Here is a 15,518-nt window from a genome sequence, read left to right as displayed (position 1 = left end):
GTGTGATGGGAACCACTAAATAAAACCAGGAATAAATAGAGATCCAGCCTACGCAAAAAGAACCTGCAAAATAAGACCCCTCACGTCCCTCGACCAAGATTATTTGCCTTTGCTGCTGATCTAAATATTTTCTGCATAGGCCTTGGCAACAGAAAAAGAGGCGGCTTGTCGCTGGTTTGTTTATAAGAGGTCTCCAAACGCAGGGTAATTAAAAATATTTAGACCAGGCTTTGAGCCGCACCATGCCCATAGCGTCCTGCGGCCTCCACACCGACTCGCAGCAGCCGAGGACCTCGACCGCCCATGTCTTAAAATAAAGCAGAGCCTCAGGCCCTCCCCGCCCCCGCCAGGCTCCCGGTTGCCGCCAGGCCGGCCTTCCAGGTGCGGCGGCCGCAGGACGGGCAGGGAGGGGGTGGCTTCGGCCCTGCGCCAGCTGGGGAGCCAGCAGCCGCCTCCCGGCCTACGGCTCCGCGGGCCAGGTCTCCTGCGGGGTGAACAGGGCGGGATGCCACCCTCTCCTCTCTCCCGGGTTTCCTGCTGCCTCAGGAAACTCGCGGGCTCCTTTACTGAGGTCTGCCCACCACTCCGCGACAGTAACTTACTCATTTATTTCCTTCCCAGGATGAAAAATCTGCCTTTTCTTAGCTTGGTCATTAATTTCTCCATTAAAGTGTCTGCAGCACACTTGCAGCTCCCGCTTGCTCTTGCGGCTTCCCCGCGCTCTTACAAGGGAGGCTGCTGCGCTTTAGTCCTCCTCAGACACACCAGCCCCGTGACGCTGCGTCTGTCCAGCCAGAGAACAAGGAGCACGAACCAAACCCCGCTGCAGTCGGCACCAGCGGGCAGGAAAAGCACCGGACGGGCTCTGTACATGCCAAATGCTGCCCACCCCGGCCGGCGCCGCTCGCCGGCAGAGCCCAGGGCTGCTCCCACCGCAGAGCGGAGGGCTCGTGGGGCGCGGGGTGAAGCCCGACACCAGACGAAGCCGCGCGCGTCACCGTCTCCAGGGCTGCAGGCCTGAAAAGAGCCGGCTCACCCTTGTAAAACCGAATGCCATCACCAAAAATGAATGGGTCCGTCAATACCCCACGGGCGTATGTGCTGGGGCATATCTATTTCACCACTTTACAGTTTCGAAGGATTCCCATGAAAATTTAGCCCAAACAGACAGATGGCCAGAGCTCAGTGTTCCCAAGTCACCACACGCAAGCAGTCAAAGGGTACCCAAAAGCAGGACCCTGGCACGTACGCAGAGGGAGGTCAGGCACCGCTGCCGGTTAAGCTCAGTTATATCAACTATGGATGCCTACGGCCATGCGTACGAAAGAAAAACACTTTGATCTGCTGTACGTGTCAGGAACTAAAAACAGTTCGTTTTACCCTGCAGGTGTTAAATCGGTGCATAAGCCCCAGGAGAACATGCCCGACTAAAGAGCTCCAGCACCAGCTGGTGCTCGGCTGCAGCCAGCTTCAGCTCGGTTACGTCCTATCAAACAGGCGTGAGGCAGACTTGAAGCAGGCAATGTCCAAAGATGCTCCAGTTATTTAATTCACTCATCAGCAACACCCAAGCTGAAGACCTGCAGTTTCCCCACTTGGCTTCTCAGACGACAAAGCAGCTTGCTGATTTACTGGGCAACGCCTGATCACATCAAAGAGCTCTTTGGTGCCAATGCCATCGCTCAGGAAGATGGAAGGATGGTGGAAAGGCCTGCACCTACCTGAGAAGGTGCCTCCTCACGGGCTCAGTGAAGAAAGGTTAGGAACACCATGTCAGGCAACCAGTATCATCCCCCCCTTGGCACACCGTACCAAACATCCCCCACAGAAGACCAGCCAGAGGTCTGGGGGAAAGGCTGGATTTGCCTGAAGCTAGAAGCCTCCGGCGCACCTCCTGCTTCCCACCCTATATCCTCTCATGTGTAAGAACGGGGTCAACAACAGAAAGTCTGCCAGGGAAGTTCTGCGGTTTTGCGTGTTCCTCCTGGAGCATCACATGGCTTAATTCCAGTGCAGAGGAGTTGGTGCCTTTTTACCCCAAGCAAAGGTCTGCAAGTCACAAGGAATCCGGCACTAGGACTCTATTTTCCCTACTTTTTGGGCAGCCAACGCCCTGTCCTACCACCTGAGCAGGCACTGCGTGACCTATTGCTCCAGAGCCAATGCCACAGACGCTCACCAGAGGTACCTTAAATGGCCACAAGGAACAATAAATGATTGTTCGAAGAAAAACCTGGATGAAACAGCTGAGCTTTGGGCTGGATTTGCTGTTGACTTTCAAGCCCAAAAGAGGAACCCATCCATAAAAACACAGAAGCCAACTACTGAAAAGGAAGTATCCTCGCCAGAGGGGAAGCAGCATGAACCAAAACCAGACTTGGCGCGTGCTCCCCTCCAGCCCTGATATACCACAGACCATGCGTGTGTCTCCTCCTCACCACGCAACGCAGTTACTGCCATAGTTGAATGCAGGAGGAGTTGAACAAGGAGCCAGGTTCAGCGTGGCCCTGTCGATGCCACTAGGAGCTTCCCTACATGAAGCTCCATACCTTGTCTCCTCCAGCAATCACTTTCCTCCCTCTCCTTCCCCAAGAAATAACAGGGGCTCAGGCACAAGTGTGCCTTGACCCCACCAACCCACAGGGAAACTGGGTGCACACTGGGTCTTTCCAGGACAGCAGCTTTCATACTGCTTTCCTCAAAGTGTCCAGAAGCCCTGAAACTTGTCACGAAGGCAGGACATTCTGCCATCAGGAAGATCTAGAAGTTGAACACCGTCATGCTGGTAGCTGGGCATCTCAGAAAAGCTATCCTCCCTACCTTGGAAAGCCAGCTCTGTAACAGCCAAAGATCCCACACCTGCAAAAGCTAACTCTGCCTTTCTACTCCACTGCCAGTCGGTCCTGGGTCCCCACTCAACCTTCTGCTGGGCTGCCTGGAGGCTTCAGCAAGGAGAGGTTCATCAGGCTGGCAGCAAGAACACTCCTTGTCACAAAACGAGGTGTCAAGAGCTCCACAGCCAAAGCATCCATCCCACTCCTCTTCAACCCAGCCCTCCTCCTCCAGGGCAAGGATCGTCAAGGCTGAAGGTCTCACAGCTGTGGGCCATACAGCCACCCCATCACCACCCCTCTGCAGCTATTCCCAGTCCCCTGGTGTGATCAGGCCCTGACTGGAGATGCGACAGCAGCAGGGAGGAAAAACAGCTTTCTACATGTGACAGGCAAAGACCTCTAAATAGTCACTTCATAAAGAGATAAATCTCCCTTTCTTTCCCAGAGATCAAGACTCAACTATGCAAGTGGGGCATCCTCCAAAGACACCTTACTCTCTGTTGAGAGAAACAGCCTGGGTTATTTCTGCTTCTGCAAACGCTCCCTTGTAGAGATAAAGCTCAGCTTTCTGAAGCTCACAAACTAGTCATTAAAAAAATAAAACACGAGGGGGGAGAAATGAGATGAACAAAATGCTAATAGGAACCCCCAGGTCAAACCACCTCCCCTGTCACCGGGGCCCTCCTCTTGCCAGCACATTCCTGCTGCTAATGAGGCCCCACCGCTTCCTCCTCCCTCCTCAAGTTGCTCCTGGTGATGCAAATCCATCGTCTTTGTTTCTATTCTTGGAGTAAAAACAGAACCAAAGTAAATAGCAAAACAGCTCTTAGGTTTCAGGATCCTTTCTTTTTCCATCCTTCCCGACAGCGGCAAGGCTGTTGTTGCCGTCAAAGCAAGGTGACACCCGACCCCAGACTTCGTCTTGTTCCCACCGGAAATGCTCCGCTTAATCTTCAGCCTCCGACGTCCCCTTTGAGATCACTGCCAGCTCCTTCTCCGAACCTCCGCTTCGCTGGGCTCCTTGGGAGGTTTCAGACGTCACCACAAGTCTCTCGGCAAGCGAGAGAGCCAAGGGAGAGCCTGCCAAGGACTCTGGTGATGGCAGAGAGCTCTCCCCAGTCCCAGCCCCTCTGCGTAAGGCTGGAGACATGTCCCCACCAGACCTTCTGCCTTCCACTATCACCTTTGCCCAAGGAGCTGAAGCAGCTCCAGTCTGCCCACTGTGTTCCCACATGCTGGGGTGGGCACGGACACATGTGCACGGAGGCGGAAAGGAGACACATGGCAACACAAGTTAGACGCATCACCTCTCCCCGACACGTGCCAGCGTCCCGTGAAGCAGGGTGACGGCCGTCCTGCCACATCGCACTGCCAGGGAAGGGCTGGGGCTGACAATCAGCTCTGCCACTGCTGACCTCCCATGGAAGCTGCAGACGCAGGCGGCGCAGGTAAGGCAGTCTTTGTGCAGGAAAAAGCTCTCTTCAGATACGGTTTCTGGTCTGGTAACAATATCCCCCAAAGTCACTTCCTCCTTAGTTGAGGTCCAGCAAAGCCAAGCAGGCAGCAAACCTTCGTTAGGCGCTGGGACCCGGAGGGCCTGCAGCAGGACAAGCACACTCCGGGTGGCACCAGGGTCACGTCCCAGCACTCTCCCCGCTGTCACGGCTCACGCTGGAAAGCAGACAGCAGCAAAGAGCCAAGCCTGAGCTCCAGTTGGAGGCGCAGGGGAGAGCGCAGAGCCCTGACAGCGCTCATTAACAACGAACGATCAGATGTGACCACCGCGTTCGGACACAGCGACCCCCCCCAGTGCTTTGGGGAGCTCTGGCAGTTTTCCCCAGGCTCCCAGGTGCAAGGAGGAGTGGGGAGACTGTGAGGATTTGGAGGCCGAGGAGAACTCAGACCTCCAGTGAGGGAAAGGGATAGCTAAAACGAAGTCCTTCTTCCAGAGATGAGGGAAGAAAAGTCCGAGCAGCCTGAGGAGCTGGGGCTCTGCGGCGGGTACCGGCGCGCCGAAGTGCAGTGCTGCAGAGACCTCTTGCAGCACACAACTGCCACTGCACCCACGCCCCGACACCGCGGAGCATGTCTCAGAGCCCTGTGGTTTCTAACGAAAAAAGTGAGCTTTACAGCACACTGGTGATTTATCCTGTGCGTCCCCAGACAGGCTGCGCCCGGTGAGGCTTCGCAGCACCCAGTTGGTGGCATCCAGCACGCACAAAGTGCCACCTACGGACAGCCGCTACGCTAAACTGCTCCCAGTTCTGCAGCTGAATCCACCTGACGGACCCTCCAGTCTACATGAAGCCACAACGATGTCCAAAAGGGCTTATTCAGGCACAAGCACCTCCCTGCATTAATTTGCTTGCAGGGAAAGTACTCTGAAGCATTTAAACCTCAGGCTGTCAAAGTACTTTCTTCAGTGGCACTCTCCAATAGCTAGTGAAAGGCATTCTTGGGATCACATTCGCAAAGAGCTGCACCATTTGCTCATCAACCTGGGGCGCCTGCATCCTCAGATCAAGAAGACCCAAAGACCTGCAGACTGTGAGCTCTGAGTTGTAAGAGGACAGACTACAGCAACTAGATTTGCTGTCTGATATCTGGGAAATCAACAGCAAGAGAGCTCGAGAGGAAGAGCAGAGGAGCTCATTTACCAAGGGAAATGCAAAAAAGGTCCGTAGGTGGACCAAGAGGCCCCACAGTCAGCAGAGGATGTGATTTATTATGCCTGGTCTGAGCAGCAACCAGACTAGGGTCCAGGGGCCCGCCAACCACAAAGCCGTTCTTGCTGGCAAACCACCGAACCCAGAATTGAGAAGAAGAAGAAGAAATCAGGATGACAAAAACCACCAGACTCTGCGCTTTGGGACTAACTGGAACAACGCCGGCAGCTGGGACCTCTCTGGCTGGACGCAGAGGCCAGGAAGGACCTGGGCGGCAGACATGTGGCCACTATCACCATCGCACCTAGCTGTTGGGAGGGGACAACCAGCTGAAGGCGGGGGGAGAAGCTGTGCCATGGAGAGGCACCTCCTTACCCCAACCAGAAACTGGTCCAGGTCCTGCCAGCACAAGCCTTCATGTGCTCAGCAGGATCAAGCCACCCAAAAGCGTTTGCTGTTCCACGCCGCCGGATCATCGCTGGCTGCAGCCCAAAGCATCCCCAGCCTACCCCGCGTCGCTGAGACCCCAGCCCAGGCTGCAGCACCAACCGGAAAACTCATTCAAGTTTCACATTGCGAGCCACCGGTCCTGCCACAGAAGAGGAATACTCCATCTCACAAAATAATGTCTCGCTTATTTTCCATCACTGTAGTTGTTTTCTTCTTTCACACGAACTTCAAATACCGAAGGACATGGTGCACATTTTTAGCGTGTCTAGCTTGGAGAAGCAGAGTAAAATTGGAAGTTGGCAAAGGACTCCGCTTTCCTCCTCCTCAGCCCCGCTGCTTTCTCTGCATTTGATGCTCCTTGCCCAGAAGCAAAATGCTAATGCATCAGAGGCTGGAAAGTTGCTGCTTTTCTCTCCATCAGTTTGTCGGATGCTCCCTCCGCCACCTCCCAGCCAGCCTTGCCCTCCGCCAGCACCCCCATCACCATGCGGGCTGCGCACCACTGCACCCAGGCTGCTCCTTCCCAACGCAAAGCCAGCAGAGGGAGCAAACACAGGGGGTTTGCAGGGAAATCGTAGTGGGATTTAATTGTGGTTACTATATTTTGAATCTAGAGGCTGTTTCCTAGTACTTTGCATAAGTGATTTGGACAGGCCCAAGTTAAAGCCCGGGGAAAATAATAAATAGTTCACCTGGTTCACCTGCAAAGTGGCAGTATTCAAATCAAAACCAAAGTCTGTCCCTCAGCAATAAACACCTTCCAGATTCAAGCACAGGGGCCCACAGCTACTTCTATTTATTTTAAGGCGCTGTCAAGAGACTGTACTCTCAAACTCCTGAAAGGCTGCCCGTCACGACAAACAGGAGAGGCTTTCTACAGGTGACTTACAAATGCAGTGCGGTTTGCCCTGTAGTAAACATTAAATAAATAACAACAAATAGGTTTAAGAGACAATTGCTGAGTGATTTTCCTTCACAGAACTGGAAAAATCTCTCTTAACACGAGCCTCCTGCTCTTTCCATCTGACAGGGGAAGCATGCGCTCCAGTTCTGCCTGTGGGTCTCCACAACCAGAAGAGGTTCACCGGTGGATGCTGGTGTACCCCACCGGGCTGTAAACACTTTATCCAACCGGTCGGCCTCTATACACCCACCTTTTTAGCTGTGGGTGGAGGAAGGCTGCCGCGGGGCCGGAGACGACGGGTTTGCAGAGCGGAAGAGGGAAGAGCGTTCGCAGGCTTTCGGGAACCTGCTGCGTCGTATGTCAGCACTGACCAAACACCATACGCGATGGAGGTAAGCAATTAAGGTGCCTTCAACCGCCCCTTTGCAAAGTCATTAAGCCTCCACTAATGGAGCGCTGCAGGGTTACCAGCTGCCCTCACCTGGGATCTTCTCTGCTATTTCCAGTTTGTTGCTGGAGCTTGTAACCCTTCCACACTAACACACTGGCTTTGGCCCACAAACACACCCTGACTGCGGGAAAAGGCTTCTTTAGCCATCCCAGCAGGTCAGCACAAGCACCACCACGAGAGCCGCAAGCCCAGAAAGACACCCTGATAGCCAAAACGTGATACAGGCAGCTCCCAGGCTGTGCCCTCCTCACCCAACTTCTGCAACAGGAGGGGAATTTTTGCCCGAGTCAGTATTTTCTGAAAGGAAAAAGAAATACTGCCTCTTGCCTGCTCACAGCTAGCTGTGAAACACCACGCTGGCTCGCGGTGCCTGTGCGTCCCCTCGCTCTCCTGTGGGGCTGTGGATTGTCCCGGCGTGCCAGGTGTCGAGTCGCAAGTGCTTTCCTCACCCTGTACGCCTGTAAACCTCCGCCTGTCCCTGTTGCAGAGGCTGGTGAGCAATTAAACACACAGACCCACCCTCACGTGGAGCTGAAGATGGGGCAGAGCTGAGCTGCTGCTGGGCAAACACCGCAACCCCATCCCAGCCGCCCACCGTGGGTATGCAGCCAGCAGTGGCACCGTGCTGGGAAATGCAGCCACAAATTCACAGTCCCCAAAGGGAAGCAGGGGAAAGCATGCAAAGCCGAGCCAGGGTCAGGAGCTACACAAGTTCATGGAGCTCCGGAGAATCAACTCCGCAAGCACCACAGCCCAGTGCTGTCCCAGCAGGTTGTCAGCGTTTCTGGCCATCTGGCTTTGTGTGATACCTGGATTTAATTTTCTTTTTCCTGTTCTTGCAGACAAGTTCCCCACTGACCGCAGAAAGGACGGGAAGGTTAGGAAGGTAAGCACGAAGTAGCAGCTGAGCATGGTTTGGGAATATTGGCAATACTAGTTTGATGTTCATACAGATAGACATCGCTCAAGAAAATCAAGACTTCGAGTGACCTGCATTTTGGACATTTAAAATAGACAAAATACAACTTTATATACCTCACCAAAACCCAGCTCCAGGTTCCCCCATAAGCAGACAACCAGACAACTGGCTGGCATTAAGCAAAACTCCCCCTCCCAACCATCCGAGTCACTTTTGCACGAGCAAGGGATCAAAGCCCTCCGGTGCAGCAGGGCTCCTCCACACCCACTGCCGCATCTTCAGAGACGTTTAGCATACACTAAAACACCCCAAAGTGCCCAGACCCATCCTTTCACGCACAGTGCAGTGCCAAGGAGGGAGGTTTGGGGTGAACGCTGAGTGAGGCTGCATCCCCCCGTCCCTTCCCCAGACAGCCATCATTCTGGTGCGCGGCAGCAACCCCTCCAAGATGCCCAACCCTTGCCCAGATTTGGATGAAGCTGCCCAACACTGCACAGAAAGCCCTGGGGAAGGCTGGGGGCAGGAGGGGATGAACAGAATAAACCTCCATCCATCAGGAAGATACGCTAAAAACAAAGCACTGCGCAAAGGGGGATGATCCTGCTCCCAAGTCCTGAGCCGCAAGCGGTCCACGTGCCATGGGCAGGATGGTGAGGAAGGGCTGGCAGAGCCCAGGCAGGAGGTTTCACTGTGCAGAGAGCCAGCATGCACTGCAGAAGCAGCGGAGGCAGGAAAAAAAGATAATTATTTGCTCATCTGACACTCATCACAGCCAAGCTCTCCAAAGTATTTGCATTCATAAGCAGAGTAACCAACATTTGATATTAAATGCCCAAGGTGCAGAATAAATTCCCGGATTGTGCTGGGGGATTTTCCTAGTGGCAGAGATGCAGCTGAGTGCGAAACAGGCGGAGATGAACAGGAGGAACATAACCCTCCAGTCTAATCCAGATTTCTGAGAAAAATTACAGTTGCTCCTCTTGAAAAAATTACTTGCTCTTAAAAATTATGATGGCTGTCCTGCCCACGACTCGTGGCTCAGAAACCTGCTGACCCCGCAATGGGAGATGGGTGCCAGGGATGTCTAGGTCCAGCAGCTCCAGCAGGGAGGGGAGCTAGCACGGCTGGCCAAAAAACAACCTTAGCTGAGCACAATTCATCCTCAGAAGTTGTCCTCGCACCTAACAAGCCCCTCCATGCCCATCAAGCAAAGCAGCAGCATCTCCCTATGGCAAACAGCACGTAAGGTCATTTCTGCCAGCACTGAACTTGCACAGCATCTCGGGGCCACTTCAGTCTGCATCGTGAGCACGAAGCATTTGCCGCATGTCCTCGATCCCGAAGAGCAGTCAGAGGCACATCTGCCCCAGCTCGCTCACTTCACACTTTATCACAGGTACCTGTTCCCAGTTTGGCTTTGAAAAAGTGGGATGTACCACGCTGGCCACATACGCTACCAGGAGCCCCCTCTCTACCAGCCCAGCTTTGAGTGGTCCCCGCAAAGCTGCTCCCTATAATTCCTCCCCACAAGAGACACTTCCCTTTGCATGGGGATGCTGACAGCAGACCCACAGCACACTCTCCCCAAGCCATCACCACTTTTACTACAGGCACTGCAAAGCACTTGCTGGGACACTACAAGCTGCCGTTGCAACTAAAGCCACAGTCAAAGAACTGCGCTGGGGACGTTTTGGTTTTGAGCCGGTTCACTCGGTTCACTCCCACACCCATCTGCAAAGCTGAGTGATTCACAGGCAGCCTCTCCCCCTCGGAGCTTGCTCCCAGGGACTGCTCCGCTGCCTGCTCTCCAGTGAAGAAGCTGCTACCCCACTCCTATGTCACATTATTTATCAGATTCGTGGTTTTTTTTTTAACTACTCCTCAATGAACAATAGCCAGCAAATGAGCAATTTGCCACGGTTGGGCACAAGTAGATGACACAGTGTGCATCCTTCATCTGCCTTTGCATTTACCTCCTTAAGGCAGTCACTGTAATTGTGCTTTGCAAAACTGAGGGCAGCTTGTGCGTAGATCCAGTACGACACTCGTCACTCCACTCCATCCCTTCATGAAACACAGTTGACCCGCCTCTTGTATGGCTCCAGCCTTTAAATTTTTTTTTTTCTTTTTTTTGTTACACTGAACCACAGGGCACAAACACGTATTGACTGGCTGTTTGCTAACATTTCCTGAAATGAGGTACTGGAGAGCAGTTTTGTAGCACAACCAAGTAAAATAAAGCAAGCAGGAAAGTGTTACCACCGGTGTGATTTCACTGGCATCGGTAGGATTACAGCAGGGCTGAGCCTGGCTTTGCTGTCACCCTAAGCATCACACCAGCCTCCGGCACTGGCTGCATACAGGACACGACAACTGCATCCAATCGACTCGGTAAGTCCCTGCACACTCAGGGACAAGACCAAACCGTTGGGATAATGCAGGGGTGGGTCCCACTAAGCAGAAACTGTTCTCCCGGCTCTACCCAGCTCACCTGGCACCAACAACCCAGACCAGTACATTCACATCCCATGGACCAGTGCTGCTCTGGGCCGAGGCAGCTTCTGCACAGACCCACAAGCTCCACCTCACCAGCATCACTGTGGCGTCCATCAGGGACAGCAGAAGTTTCTGGACTGATAGCCAGAATCCATGGGAACAGGACAACCTGGATGGGAACACGTCAGCCAGTACCTGCCTCCTTCTACCGCCCAGGCACTGTTAGCAACTTCAGTGAGCATCAGATTTGATCAGGTTTCTGCCATGAAGCAAGTCTGTCTCCTCACTGCCTCCTTTTCATAGGTTCTACCATTCCGGTTAGCCTTTTCTCCTTCATTATGGGTTTTGTAAGGCAAGGATTACCTCTGCTCTACTCATCTGTAGAGCTCCCAAGACAAACAGGGCTCTAGGTCTTTCCTGGAGGGCAGAGACATTTCATAACAGAATGACTGCCTGGAAAAAATACCATACGAAAAATAATAATAATTAAAAAAAAAAAAAATCCGCGCACGAGAACACAGCCAAGTACACAACATAACCTTGAGTCTCGTCCACCCGAGACTGGCGTGACTAAAGCAAGCAGAAGTGTCGGGCCGGCTGGGGCAGCACTACGGGCGGCGGAGCTGGACCTGCCGCTGTGGCACAGCAACGCCGCCCTCCTCCATCTCACCTGCACTAGCCGGCTAACTCTTCCGTGAGGCACGAAGGGCAGCATTTCATTTCGGAGGAGCAGAGGAGTCAGGACAGAGACCTGCTGCAAATCAAGCTTAATGACCCACCGGCCAGCATGCCGGGACCCCGGGCACTGCCAGCTCCTCCTCTTTGGGAAGCAGCAGGACCTGCACCGTCAGCTTAATACGTTTCCTTACAGCATCATGCCAGTGAGCAATACCAGAATGGCTGGCCTAGATACAGAGTACTTCCAAATCCCATGGGGAAAAGAAAGAGTACAAATTCACTCAGAGCCCTGCTGTAATCTGCACTGACTGTCCTAGCAGTCATCACAGACAGCGACTCAGTCCTGGGTGACCTCGTTTAGTGCTCCCTAAGGCTAATACTGAGTTTAAAAGGGTTAATTCTGCCTTTAACGATCAGGGCTCCTGTGAAGACAAGAAGAAGTTTCACCTCGGCCTGTATCGCAGCAGCAGGCTGGGTCACTCTCCTCCTCCCCCCAGGCAAGGGACACTGTGGAAGGTCCCACCTCGGCTCCTCGCTGCCCGTCTCGGAGGTAACACAGACCTAGCTGGGCATGAAACCCAAAACAGTCCCTTGTCCATCACCGAGTGACCCGAAACGACACACGCAAGGGCTCAGAGCACAGCCCCAGCCAGCCCTGGCCCTAGCCCTGGCCACCACCTCCATCACAGCACGGACACGCTGGACCCACTGGGACAAGGCAGGGGATCTGTGAGAAGCAGATGTCAAAAGCAATCAAACGCTCCTCTTTCTCAAAGGCGGAAACATCGCCAACATTACAAGCCTTAGAGGACTTAAAAGGAAGGCTTATTAGAAAGTAAACTCGTTCTGACAATCACAAAAATTGGAATTCATTTAAAATTTAAATTATGCAAATTCAAGTAATCTGTACGTGCAGATCCCTCACATGCCAGCAGTGGGACTGCAGACACATGCCACCAGCTATGTGGCTGGGGGAAATCCGCCCTCCGCCACGCTCTGGGAGGAAGACAGGCATGCTCGCCTCCGGCAGACACGGGAAGGGCGGCTGCTCCTGGGGAACGGGGCCGGAGCAGGATTTGCAGGTATTCCCTCCATACCGGCAGCGAAGCGGAAAGATGCCTCAGCAACATCAGCAGCGCTCCAGCACGCCGGGGTGCAGGGAGGCAAGCCTCAAATGTTTTCAGATGAGCTACAATAAATTCTCCCTTGGAGATGCTTAGATGCCCATGACCAACACAAAGCCGTTGTTAGGCAGAGAGCCTCAGCAGATGGATGCGAGACAGCCCCACAGCACAGGATGGGCACAGGTTATATAGCTCTGCCCCATCTCCATCCACCCTGCCAGCGTCGGGTCCTGGCTGCCCCCCCAAACGCCCTGCATCGGGAGCCTCTCCCCTCACTCTCAGCGATTCCCAAAATAGAAAGCCAAGCAGCTGCATCGCAAGGCAAAGGCAGCTCAGGCTGTCAGCACGGAAAGAGCAAAGCCAGAAATCTCGCGTTATGAGCTGGGTAAGTGCAACAGCCCGGAAAAATGAATCAAGCTTTAAATATGGACTTTCCTAAAAGGTCCCAGATGAGCCACTGCAGAAAAGGCAAATCATATTCTCCCCTGCAAATGCTCTGCCGTGCATGAGGAGAGCAGCTCTCACCTGGCACCAATTTCCCCACCAGCCGCGCTCAGAGAGCCGGGGCTGGGCAGAGCAGGCGCTGCACAGCAGGCCAGGGCCCAACACGAACCCAGGGGAAACTGCAATGCCTCCAGCATGGAGATGGAGACTAATTACCAAGCCTTGGGAGGACGTGGAGCCCGGCACTAGCTACCTGTTCTTGGAAATAACTTCCCCAGGTTGGCAGGACCTTTACTTTGAACTTAAAAACCAGGCTCTCTAGCTGTGTGGGGAATACTAGTCCTGTACTGGCCTGAGCCTTGGCTAACGAGCTGCCAAGCTCAGGTTCCTGCACACTCGCTGCCCCGAGCCTCCGCTGAAGGGCCCTGCTGACGCCCTTTCCAGGTAGGATGAGTCTGCTTTTCTCAGTCGGTCACACAAGGTCACCGCCCATGGCCGAGCCTACAGCAACAACATCTTTTAGCTGTTAAAACAAGCGAGAAACGACATAGGCAAGGGATGAAAAAAATAAACAAATCGCCCTACAAAAATCATGCTCTGTTCCTTGACAAATCAGCTCTGTGGGAACACCAAGGAAAGCTAAAGGTCCCCAAAACGTGGGGAAGTCAAAGGCCAAAGCAAGCCAGCGGCAGAGAGCGCAGAGAGCTGCGGCGCGGCGCTGCGCAGGCAGCGGGCCGGCCCCACAGGCGGGGGCAGAGGATTGCCCTGTGGGGAAGGGCAGAGCCCACCTCTCCGCAGGCACCAGGACGCTGGTCGGGCTGAGAGCCCAAGCCCTTCTGCGCCTCTTGCGGCCATCGCCGCCACAGAAGGGAGGCTGTGGGTGACGGAGATACTGCAAGAGCATCTCCAGAAAAGGAACAGCCCCCAGCACCTCAGTGACCTCCTCTCCCTCCCGCCCTCCTGGGCACAGCTTGGGGCTGCAGATGCAGGCCAAAAGACAGATAAAGCGGACATACATGCCTTACCCCGCAGCAGGACCGCCTCATCTTAAACACCTCCAACGTCCTTCAGCTGCTCATCGGACGCCCCATCCCACTTCTGCTCGTCTCCATCCCTGAGGCTTTCAGCTGCTTCCTGAGCCGAGGCAGCAGCTCCCACAGAGACGGTTCACGGGTGCCGCTGGCAGCGCCGGGGTCGTGACCAGCTCCCCCAGACTCAGCCCCACGGGCAACCACTGCTGCTGCAGATGAGCGGCAATGCGCTGACGAGGTCAGAACTGTCCTCCCGAGGAGAAAAGGAGCGGCTACGTTCAACGGCCTGAGCACAAGCAGAGGGGGCGAGCCCCCAGAAGCACACTATAGAGCAGCGATGCAGCCTGGGGGACACCAGAAGCAGCACCAGCCTGTGCGACCCGGCAGGGGATCAGCCCCTCCTCCGGGCTAGAGGAAAGTTGGCAATTTGGGGACAGGGGGTCTCAAAAGATGCGTCTGTCCAAAGCCTACGGCAGGGTGAGTATCACTGCCTCAGCTGGCAGCCCTTGGCAGCGCTTTGGGTTGCACGGGCACCCACTCCCCCCTCCACTCCTATTGTACCGATGCTCTCACCCATTTCCAACCAACACCGAGTGCTTTTCAGCACGGGAACACCCGAGCCCTCATTACAAGCCCAAGGCCGGTAACGAGGCAGGAGGAAGGCCATATGAATCCCTGTATCGGGTGTCTCTGGGAAAGAGAAGAGGCAAAGCCCATTAAACATTGATCAGAGTGTCCCGCAGCTGCGGCGCAGTCCTGACACGTCCCTGCCGTCCTGCCATCAGGATGCTCTGAAGGCACAGAAGGGGCTGAGCTGCCCCAGGGTCTCGGCGCTGGCTCATCGCTCGCCCCAGCCCCTTGCCGCACCCGTCTGCAAACCCTCAGAAAGACCCAGCTGCTTGCGCAGGTGAGGCAGAGGACAGGGAAACTCATTTCCTACTTTCAACCTTGTTTCGTGCTTTGGACAGCAGCGCCCAGAGACAAGGCACTCGCCTCGCGCACCACCCGCCCGAGCAGCAGCCCCCGCCGAGCCAGCACAGCCCTGCGGGAGGCAGGCAGCCAGCAGCCCTGCCCGGCGAGGCGGGCCGGGGCTCGGCCGCGATGCGGGCAAACCCGAGCTGCTGCCACCACCTGCTCCATCAGGCTGGAGCGGCCTCTCCCTCTGTTGTTTTGGTAATGCTGCAGATAAAAACAGCTCTCCAACTTGTCGGGTGTTTTTGGGAAGCTGCGAGCGCGTGAATGCAGGGGGGCCAGACGCCCCGATACTCACAAATTGCCGCCGCAGCTTGGTCTTCACGCGCTCGGCCTTCGTCTCCGCCGGGTGGACGGCGTAGCTGAGGGACCCCAAGTGGTTGTCGACCGACAGGCTCTTCCTCATGTAGAAGGAGCGGGTGCGGAAGTAGCTGAAGGGGGCATCCTCCACCGCCGTGCCGAGCTGGGGGTCCCTGGGGGGGTCCGTGCCGTCGTCCTCCAGCCGCCATGCCTCCCCTAGGAAGCAGAATGACGTGCCACCCCATCAGA

General features: G+C 54.9%; 1 protein-coding gene across 1 annotated transcript in view; it reads right to left on the bottom strand.

Annotated features, from left to right (window-relative positions):
• Window positions 1-15,518, bottom strand: part of LOC309410313 (ankyrin repeat and fibronectin type-III domain-containing protein 1-like) — a 195,914-nt gene that overhangs the window by 153,998 nt on the left and 26,398 nt on the right. The window contains exon 3 of the mRNA XM_082006689.1: window positions 15,268-15,485. Coding sequence (XP_081862815.1) covers window positions 15,268-15,485 — 218 coding nt within the window. The remainder of the gene's footprint in view (window positions 1-15,267; window positions 15,486-15,518) is intronic.

Source organism: Phaethon aethereus (genome assembly GCF_964289735.1).
Source record: "Phaethon aethereus genome assembly, chromosome: 15".
Classification (NCBI taxonomy): Eukaryota; Metazoa; Chordata; class Aves; order Phaethontiformes; family Phaethontidae; genus Phaethon; species Phaethon aethereus.
The sequence above is the reverse complement of the archived record's forward strand: the minus strand, read 5'-3'. Positions and strand labels throughout refer to the sequence as shown.